The sequence below is a fragment of the Thunnus thynnus genome, chromosome 13, assembly GCF_963924715.1.
Source record: "Thunnus thynnus chromosome 13, fThuThy2.1, whole genome shotgun sequence".
Lineage (NCBI taxonomy): Eukaryota > Metazoa > Chordata > Actinopteri > Scombriformes > Scombridae > Thunnus > Thunnus thynnus.
Genome location: NC_089529.1, coordinates 15415032 through 15426293, shown reverse-complemented (window position 1 = coordinate 15426293; position 11262 = coordinate 15415032). Strand labels below are relative to the sequence as shown.

Here is an 11262-nt window from a genome sequence, read left to right as displayed (position 1 = left end):
ACTGACATCGCATGGCTGATATTCATGTGTACTTCACACAAAAAAAAATTTGACGGCCATGAAGTGGTCTGGGATTGATGTGATGAGCATATATCCGTTAGTGAATGTTTTCTTAATCTGAATCACCCAAATGAAAAAAAAAAAGTTAAATAAATATTTTAATTAGATGATATAGGCAGTTTCATCTGTGTTGATTCTGCTGAGGGAGAACCAAAGGACAGTGGAAAACAATTTAGCACATCATTTAATTCTTCCCTTAATCTACACTCTTATAATCACTCTGCAGGACCATTTCATAACATATCACATAAATGTTACACTCACATGATTCCTTATTGTCCAAAAGAGGAAATATGTTTGGCAAAGCTAATAATGGCCTGTGTGAGTGTGTGTGCTTGTCTCTGTGCAAACTTGAGTATTCTTGTGTGCTTTTGTGTTCCCTTTGTGTGTGTGTGTTTGTGTGTTTGTGAGAGAGAGAGCGAGAGAGGACTGAAGGATAGAGATAAGAGCTTTGGCCTCAGCTGGCTTTTTGTCACTAATCCCAGAAGGCGAAGAAGTGGCCGCCGATTCCATGTCATTCCCTGATATTCCAGCCTTTTCTGACTCCATGCCATCCTGGCGCTGCCCTTGTGAGAACACCAGTCTCTGCACTGCATGTTAATGAGGGGGAGGCATGCAGCAATGGGGAGTGGGGTGGGGTGGGTGGGTGGGGGGGGTACAACTGCATTTGGGGATTACTTTGGGCCAGAGTGAGCGTGCCTGTTTGCCAATCTCATCGTGCTAATCTCGTGCGAACAACTTTAAACTCTGAGATGACGGGAAAGTGTCAAGATATGAGCTGCAAATATGTGCAGTGCATTTTAGATGTACTGTCAGATATGCTTCATATCTCCAAGGTAATGTGAACTAATTTGCCAAGCACCCTACCGAGTGAAAGGCTCACAAAAGCAAATTTTAAGACTTTGATGAGTGCAGAAAAGCTGATGTTTGCACTTTTCTTCTCCTTATTGCAGGAGAGACCATCTTTGCATCCCTAATCTTGGAGAGACAGTTAAAATATAATATATTTTATCTCCAAGATGTTCCGCAGAATTATTTGTGATGTTCGGTTTCAAAGATTTTGAAAATCAGACATCGGCCAATAAATGTGCGCTTCACTCCAGCTTTTGGTCTCATGGCAGTGTCATGCCAATCAAGATGATCTCCACAGATCTGAGGGCACGGAGCCAAGAAAACAGACTGAGGCAGAGCAGTGACACACTCACACACACACACATACACACACAGGACAGAAGCCTGACAGGCCCGTACTTGTTTGGAATAACAATGAGATAGATGGCAACACGATATTGGCACTGTCTCAAAAATATCCCCACGAGTGGAGAAACAGGCAAAAACGACAGCACCCATATACAAGAACACATGTCTGAGCAAGACGCCCAAAAGTGGACTAAAATCTTTGGAAATCACTGTTCGACTAAAACCTTTACCACTAATAGTCTTGGCAATTTGCCCTATCCCTCTGAAGGGTATACTCTAAATTCATGAAAGAGGAGAAGAAAGGAAAAAATGTCCTCAAAGTCAGATTCATTTGAATATATGAATAATTTAGTGCACCAAAAGATTTTGGGGCCCTTAAATTGCAAATAAAAAAAAGCCCTTACTCTTCACACATTCATAATTCATACATTCCATGGTTCAGGCGTGGAGAGACGGGGAGAGATTTGATACACAAGTTAACCACAGAATGCATGGAGGATACAAGGACAAAGCTGCGAGGCTTTCAGTTTACAGTATGTCTTTACATTTCAGTCAGTGGATATTACTTCTCTCTCTCTTTCTCACTGTCTTCCCCTCTGATTCAATAGTTAATGAATAGAGAAGAAAAAAGGCAGCAACCTCCCAAAAAAGTAAACAATTAAACTTTCATCAAAGGTTTGTCACATCATTATGGTTAGAGCCACATGCTGTGATATTCTATAAAGTGTTGCCCTATAGCTATAAATTGGTTAAACAGTGTGTATGGGTGTCTGTGTGTGTGTGTGTGTGTGTGTGTGTGTGTTGTGGTGTTACGATTTAAGCAGCATAATTAGTCCACCATCGTACGAAACAAACAATAAGTGCTCCAGTCTTGACACAACCCCCCCACCCACCCAACCCCTCCCTCCATCTCAGAGCTCATTTTCTTTTCATGCCCCTGGCTCATTACAGTGATGGGCCTTTTAATGGAGTCGATTGGCACCAAATTTTTACATCATATTCCTTAATAAAAGGCCCTTTGATCCAAATGAGGGTCATTAAAGAAGACATTATTATATTACAAAAACTATGTGAAAAATGTGACCGTAATACGAGAGAAAATGAGAAAAATAGATATTAAATAATTTTGTAGTTCTTGTTTTCTGCACAGATGATTTCTCTGCTTCTGTTAGTTGTCTCATGTTGCTGTGAAAGCTTTGACATCAAAGTGCTGATTGCCAACTCTCTTTTAGAGCCAGCAGATGCTACTAATTGGCATTCAACCTGATATGAACCATCCATGTCGCAGTGTTTGTAATTGCAACAAACTTTAGAGTATTTTTCATGGGGTGTTTGCAGTATTTCGTCTAGACTACACACACACGCACCATACTACAGATTTATCAACCAATCAGTGTACAACAGACTCCTCATGGGAATCTGCCTGAGTTGCCAATAAAAGTTGCTATCAGCCAATTAAACTGTACACTGATGGTGTATGAAAGCTGTAAGCTCCTATGATGGTGCGTTTTCCCGAACAATTTACTAACCTGGCTGGTTATTACTCACTCTCGCTTTGAGTAGTCATCATGTCAGTGGAATTATGGATGATTAAGTGGAGGAGTGGAGACTGAAAAGAAAAAGCGATAACAGTGATATATCAGTGGATATCACAGTGACTCTCCTGGCATTTAAATCTGCCATAAAATATTGCACAACAGCACCAGTTGAGACACTCATTTGACTTAAATTTGGTGATGGGAAAATGTCTGTTCAACATGAGTGACCCTTCAGCAGATTATGTTACTTACTCCCATCTCTTCATCCTCCTAGTTAGTAGCCTGTTTCAGCTTTTCTGCAGTTTTTGAATTAACACCGAAAGGCCTATCTCTCCGTGCTCAGGGTGTGAGACAATCTCAGCTGTGATCCCTCCCATCAGGGGATAACACTGCTGGATGAGGGTGCTGCTGAGAGATGAGACGCCTCCATCCTCAGCTGGGAGGATTCTTCCTGGCTGGATGGAAGAGTATTTTAGAGGTGAAGCTTAAACCGCCAGCCCATCTGGCCCGGGCCTGTCACCGGCAATACATCATGCTAATGAAATGGCACCAGCCCAATGCTATCTGTCATAAGCGATCTGCATCTGCTTATGGGACTGAACGGAAATGAGAAAGAGATATAAAAAAGACTGAGAGACTGAGAGCAGGTGCCATGTTTGTGTTTGTGTGTGTCTGTGTATACTCAGACTGTGAGTATGAACACGTGTGTGTGTTCATGCCTCTCAGCACAGTGTGAACTGATATCGATTTTGTTTTGAGAGGAGAAAATAGCCACAGCAGGCAACCTTATCCCTTATCTCTACTGGACCAAATAGGTGAGGATATTTCATTGTTTCTGTGGTAGAACAAAGATCCAATGCATCTTATCTGTCAGAGAGAAAATTGCTCCTGTTCTTCACTGTAACTTGTATTTTTTCATCCTTCCTTTTTTGGGTATTTGTTTCTCCCCAGCCCCGGGAAAGTTTTTGGACATCTATCTCAGCTTTACAAATTATGAAATTTTACATTTTACATTTTTGAATGATTCAGGTGAATAAATACACAAGTTAGTGAAAATTTGCATCTGCAGCTGCGTTAGAAAAAGATTCAGTGGGACTGAGAAAAATGACTTCATTATCTTAATCTGTATTCATGAAATTAAAATCAAATTCAAATTTGCTTGATTGGCAATAACATTTACAAAATATTAGAACTGATATATATTAATTATATATAGTATATCAATGTATTTATGTATATAGTAGGGTGCAAAACTGTATATATACAGTATATCCTATTCATGTATTTGTGTGTGTGTGTGTGTGTGTCTAGGTCATTCACTGTCCCTCAGCATGGCATGCCAATACATATTGGGCAGCAAGATCTGCCCTGTCTCCTTCTCCTAGGAGTATTTTTTTAATTTTAAGAGGTTGTTAAGCTCTTTGAAATCTGACATTTTAGAGTTGAACTTGTTAAAGTAAATGTTCCTTTCCATTGTAGGAGGAAGTGAATCTCTGTCTCAGCCTCACCTGTCAAACAGTGACAACATATTCTGTTTTCTTTTGGTTGCCATGATTTTTTGTGTCGTCCTTTTTCGTTTGCCAGTTTGTGGTCATTGAGCTTGTACTTGGTGACGATCTGTCTCTGCTTTCTATCTCTGACAGTACAGAGATATTCTGCCAATTCATAATCTCTTTTTGAGGCCAGATAACATTCTAATCTACTTTGGCTTTTGGTTTCTTCTTTTCAATGTTTCAAATTGGTTTCTTTGCATTTTGTTAAATTTGGTTTACTCTGGTTGGTGTTTGGAAAGCAGCGTTGCTGTGAGACTGTTCAGAGTGTGTCTGAGAGGGGGCAGTGAGTCTCAGGACCAGCTGACATAGGGGACTCTTTTCCAGGCTCTGCTCTGCTGCATTTGCTGGTGTTTCTCTGTATACGTGTAAAATGTATCTGCAGAATTCAGCATGTAAAGATTCTATTGGATGTTTGTCCCGACAGGTAGAGCTATGATGACAGATTTTAATTGGAATTTGTAAGTTATACAATTTTCTCTTAATTACATTTAGGGCTCTTCCAGACTGTATCTCCTGTCGAGATAAAGGCATATGTAATCTTGAATGAAACTGATCTAAAATGAAACATTCTATTGAGTCATGACCTTGTAAATACCTAAACATAGTATAAGTGTAATGTTTTAATGTTCTGGGGGTAACTTATTTACTGCCTGATATACTCTATGGGTTTTTTTTTTTAAAGTACATAAGTACAAAAGCACATAGACAAGAATATCCTCTTTATATTTCCTTCCCTAAGATTAGTATGTGTTGTTTGACCAGGGAGATTTCCTCAGTGATGGATTTAAAAAACTCAGTCAACACATCTTGGCAAGAATTAAGATAAAACTAAAATAAAACTGGATAGATTAAGATAAAACACCAATAAAAAATGTGTACAAAAAGTGAAATAATCTTCCATCAAACACAGACATCAGGAAAGTATTAGGAGTGATGATTGGTTGAAAGTTCAAGAAGCAACATTTGTGACCAAAAGGTTGGAAATTGGAATCCTTAATCCCTGGTTGCTCCGCTGGAGCTGCTCAGCATCAGCAGCAGCAGCAGCAGCAGCATGACAAGACTGCAGTTAATGCTGCTGGATGTCTCCATGTTCACATGTCTGCCTCTTCAGTTTATCTCCTGTAGTTCTTGCTGTGACTAAGAAATAATGATAATAATTGTTATTATTATCATAATAATAAGTCTATGTATTCTATGCACTATGTATCTAAACTTGGTGCAGCCTGTAAAGATAAATATTAGTTTGACTACTTTGAGTCACTTTGGAATTTTAATCAGAGGAGCATTTCACTGCTTTGCACCATCTTGATCCCTGAGGAGTCTGACTGAGCAAAGGTTCTGTCTGGTAATTTGTAAAAATCCACATAACAGGTTTGCATATGCGTCAAATGGTCAGTTATAATTTCATTCAAACATTCCTGTTGGTATTTGTTTTTTGGTGGGGTTGTAGCCACATGATTAGACTCTACATCTATATGTTTACATAACTTGACAAGCTCTAGATAAATTGTGCATTTGACATAATAACATGTCTGCTTGAATTAGTCTGAAAAACTTCAGACTATTATCACTGAAGGGAAAGTCTGCCATCTAATGGACAATGTAGAACTTACAGGCAGTCAGCAGGTTACTCTTCACCAAGCTGGTGGCAGGATGAAGTGACTGATGGGGCTGGTAAAAAATGCCAGGGGGCAAATTTTTTCATAAAATAAAATTAACTGATTTCACCATGCAATAGCCTCAGAAAGTCTAAATAACAACAACATTCACAAATGTCACAATATTACGAGGTTGTATTTATAGTGAAAACTGATCTTGTTCTTGCCATAAAAGAAGGAAGTAAAGAAAATGGTGCCATTGATGATTTTCTTTTGGTTTTGAATAGAGGAAACATTCACTCTGCTGTGACCAGAAATCAGCAGATTTACAGCAGAAGCTTAAGCATAATCATTAAGTCTCCCACTTTGTAATTAATGAATTCACAGCAAAGAATTACTCAAGAACTGAGCCGCAATCATTGATTGTGATGAACTGTGTACATTGTGGTTCTATTGTAGAGCCAGAGAGAATGAAAGCTGGGAAAGGAGGTTTTTGGGTGTGGCGGTGGATGGTGAGTCTGTTTAGAAACACTGATGTGAGGAGAGTATTTGTCATCATGTGATGAAATGACATATAGACTGTTGGTAGGCAGAGGATGACTTGTTAGGCTTGAAGGACAGTGTCAAAACTGGAATAGGTGCTGACAGGATTGGCTAAGAGAAGAATGGCTGAGCACAAAGCAACAAAGCAACTGCTGTCATCATAAACAGGTGCAGTGTTTATGATGACAGCAGTGACAATACTGACTCTACTCTTGAGTCAACTGACAACGGTCTGTATGGCCAATAATCTGTGATCATTGGATTCTCAAGTACAGAGAGTAGAGGGGAAGAACTGTGTAATGGCATACAATTATGTACAAGAAAGACAAATTATACTGACACAAAAAGGGAAAATAAATAGATTTTAAAAAATAATTTAATATATTTTATATTTAGCCAGAGGTACATACTTCAAATACAATCCAGAAGAGGATTACCACCTTATGATAAATATTCATGCATTTAATGGTATTTCATTTAGTTTTTATAGTTGTATTTATTTATTTATGGCTTTTCATTGTTATGAATGAAGAATTTGCTAAGAATTATTTAAATATTTACTATGAATTGAAGTCTGGAGTTGTTCAGAGAGCAGTAGAGTAAGATATCAACATAAACTTATATGTTGACACTGAGTTTCTCTGACATGTAGCTTTTCATAATTTCTCAGTATGTGGACAGCTAATAAATATGTGCTCTGTGGAATCATTTTCTACATAATAACTTGCTTCTGACATCAGGATTATATTTGGGGAGGACTTCATTACAGCATCTGTCTTCAATACTTTTTTGCTTGAATGATGAGGAAAAATTGATAGTTGACTAGAGGCTTCTTTTTCAGCTATTATCTTACAACCCTGTCATTAAATCCCTTATCAAATATTGTTATTGTTCCTCCTTCCAATAAGTGCAAAAATACCACGTGTACTCGAGGTAGTCATGTTAAAAATGCTCAAAAAGAAGATTTATTCATTTAAAATTGGAGTCCAATGGAGCACTAGGAATCTGGGGATTCGTGACGCATTACGTCTTTAGCTGTCATCCATTACGTTCTGGCACGTGATTGGACAGAGAGCCGTTCGGTGGAAACAGCTGATTAGTTTACAAGGCAACCTGAAGAAAACTACCCAGCTAGACAAATATCCAAGAAGCTGCTTTGAGTCGCTTGAACGCAGCGAGAGGTCGCTGTTTGTCTACAAATAAGCAACAAAGTCGGTGATAATTCATCCGGTTAGGTGTTTTTTTGGAATGTACAATTTTCTCGATTCCACCTGCTAACGTGAGACAGTTAACTACGCTGATCCAGATTATGGTGAGTTTGCAAGTAGAAACACATTTGAAACCGACAGGAAACCACAGTTGGTCTGTGCACTGTGATACACTGAAGTGATGCTCTTATTTGTAGCCTTTTGTTTTTCTTCCTTGTTTATCTGAGTTTGTGTGTGCTTGTGATGGAGGGACTTCTTGTAACCATGGTGATGATGTTTCTCTCACTCTTCTCTGACTTAATGTAGACTTTAAGACTTTATTTGCACACTTAATAGTCACACTGTTGATCCTCACAACTATTTAAGTTGACAAATGTGTTTTGTTTCTTTGTGGTTTGGTTTGGTACCAGTGTCTGGGAAACCAACCAGTATAATTGATGTGGTAATGAGCCACATCAATTATATAAATTCAGTAGAAGCTAAAATGAGGCCTCAGCTTAGTTAGTCAAACAAAGTGGCTTTGTTTTTAGTATAAAACAGTCAAAAGTCCCTCTATGTTTTTGTTCCCTGTGGCTTACATTGGAATCACATTATAAATGAATCTCTTCAGGGCCAGTATGCAGAGGAGGAACAAAAGTTGTTTCACATATGGGCATGCGAATATTATTTTGAGACACACTTGAAAAAATTTACCTATCCTTGAAATTTATTCTTCAGAGCAAAGTCGTCTAATCTTGACCTGTATCAGAGGTTGCATACAGTATGTCTGTGAGATTTTATGACTGAATGTTGTTGTGTATGGTTATTTCATTTGAATTGTTTTAGGGGCATTGGGAGTTAAAACAGTTTTCCAGCACAAAAAAGATTATGGAAAAGTTTGAAAAAAATAAACATTTTGTTGCATCAGTTTTGTATTTGTGTGTTGTATCAAGTTTTTGTCCTGTTTACTATCATTTCAATCATCTTGCGACCCCTTGGATGGTCCAGACCCCCATATTGGAAACCAAAGGCCTACTTACACATACACATACACATACATATAAGTGACTGACAAGCATTGCAAATGCACCCTATTATAGTCCATCTTTCAGGTGCATATGTAATGATTTAGGTACCTCAATGTTATTTTTTCTGTTATTTTGCCTTTCGTTTATACCATGTTGGCCAGCTTTCTTCCCATTTACTTTATCTTACCTTCTCTCCTTGTTTAAAGATGAACGTCAGCACCAACGCCCATTGTGGCAGTCACACTAGCAAAGACAATATTCCACTTTCAAGCAAAGTAGATGCATCGCAGGTCCAGAGGGCCAAGCAGCGGACAGTGCTCGGCGTGTTGTCAGAAAATGAGCAGCGGGGTCGATCCCTCAGCCAGGTGGGTGAGAGAGGCACCACATTGATTTTGAGTGATTTTCAATTGAGTTGCACTTCACAGAACATTCACGTTTCAACTTAATGTGGCAATCATGTTGACTCATTTTTCTCTACAGGGAAGCCAATTTTCCAAACACAGTTCAGTCTCAGACAACTCTCAGCTCACCTTCCTCGGCTGTCCATCCAGCTCCTGCTACGACGTGTATGTCGAAGAGGCTTGTGAAGTTGTTCTCGCAGCTTCTGGTCAAGAAGTGGTTTCAGACAGCTATTATCTAGATAATGAGGCTGCTGCCTTGCAAAATGAAGATCTCAGATTCCTGCTGCAGCTGAGTTCAAGTGAGTTTGGCCTACACAAAAACATCTACCATGCAAGACTTTTACTTTTACTTATTCTTGTGCCTTATTATTCTTCACCCAACTGTTGTTTACACTTGTAGGTTCATGCCAGGATGCTTCTATGAGGTCTGAACCAGATGAATCCCTGATGTCAGAGGACATGCTGTGTGTGTCACAGTATGCAGAGGACATTTACCGGCACTTGAGGGAGAGTGAAGTGCGAAATTATCCAAACTATAACCACTAAATAATTTACTTTACTATTTCTGCCTGTGCCTATATTACTGTGTTTTGTCTGCATTAAATGAACTGTAGCTGTGACGTATTGTTGCTCAGGTTGCAAATACCTCATGATAACTGCTTTTGTTTCTAATGTCAGATGAAGTTCAAGTCAAGGCCAGGCTACTTAGAGAAACACCCAGAGATCACCAATGGCATGCGGGTCATCCTGGTGGACTGGCTGGTAGAGGTTGTCCAGGAATACAAGCTTCGCTCTGAAACCCTGCACCTCGCTGTCAACTACATGGACCGCTTTCTCTCCTGCACAGCATATGTGAAAAGGGGCAAGCTGCAGCTGGTTGGCACAGCTGCATTACTGATCGCTGCGTAAGCAAATGTGTCGAAAAAGACTTGATACTGTTCCTGTCCAATCCTGTCAGTGATTTGTCAAAAACATTTTGTGGTCATTCTAAGAATCTACCTCATGTAGTAGCATCAACTGGATGTTTTACGGCAACTTACAACCTGATCTGTCACCTTTTAGAAAATATGAGGAGATCTTCCCTCCTGAGCTGAATGAGTTTGTGTATATCACAGACAGTACCTACACTAAGAAGCAGTTAGTTCGGATGGAACATGTTTTCCTAAGGGTGCTGGCATTCAAGATGGCAGCACCCACCACAAACCACTTCCTTCGCCTTTTCATGTCCATCCACTCTGTCTGTGCCAATACAGAGAACCTTGCCCTGGTGAGTAAAATAGCTCATGGCCACTGCCTTTGAAAATACAGTTTTCCATGTCCTTTGATCATATTTTGATTTGGTGATGTGTTTTATTCTCCTTTTTCTAGTATGTAGCAGAGTTGAGCCTGCTGGAAATCAATCCTTTCCTACAATACAGCCCATCTATAGTTGCAGCTGGAGCTTTCTGTCTAGCCAACTATTCTGTAAACAAATCTCTCTGGGTAAGTTTGTCCAGATCCTTGTTCTGAGTGATAAAAGATCCTCTTATGACAATTTCATTTGAAAGAATTTGCCAAAATCAGACTTAACAAGCCCAATCTTTTCATATTGTAGCCTGAAGTCTTACATACCTTTACTGGTTATGCCCTGGCTGAAATTGCGCCCTGCCTGACTGACCTCCACAAGCTTTACATTAGTGCAGAAAGTCGCCCACAACAGGCCATCAGGGAAAAGTATAAGAGTTCAAAGTAAGGCATAGCTTATAGGTTTTTTTAAATGTGTTTTTTAAATATATATTGAGACAAGTTAACAGATGAACAGCTTTTATATCTTACATAAACTACAGGCCTTTTGGGTTCTTTCATGTGCTGTTTCTCCGGGTTGTAAATGCTTCCAGGACATAATTTTATATCCCTAAATGAGTGTCTTTTATCTCTCCATTTACAGATATTGCTGTGTTTCTTGGCTCACTCCACCTGCTGCTCTGCCACCCCTATGAATCACTGCTCCACCCTTCTTCTCACGCTTCTGCCAGAACATAATGAGATTTCTTTTTTTTTTTTTTTTTAAAAACAGCCATACTATCAGTACCGCATGTGCCACACCCCCCTGGACAATTTATGAACTTGAAATTTTCTTCTAATGGTATGAAAATACAATAAAATTATTTTTAA

General features: G+C 39.2%; 1 protein-coding gene across 1 annotated transcript; it reads left to right on the top strand.

The window, feature by feature from the left end:
• Nucleotides 1–7577: 7577 nt before the first annotated feature.
• ccna1 (cyclin A1) lies at nt 7578–11149 on the top strand. Its single transcript, XM_067607092.1, has 9 exons — nt 7578–7804; nt 8914–9072; nt 9188–9407; nt 9509–9624; nt 9787–10013; nt 10171–10375; nt 10477–10590; nt 10703–10836; nt 11036–11149. The coding sequence occupies exons 1-9, from the start codon at nt 7802–7804 to the stop codon at nt 11085–11087; spliced, it is 1230 nt and encodes a 409-aa protein (XP_067463193.1). The 5' UTR covers nt 7578–7801; the 3' UTR covers nt 11088–11149.
• Nucleotides 11150–11262: the final 113 nt, after the last annotated feature.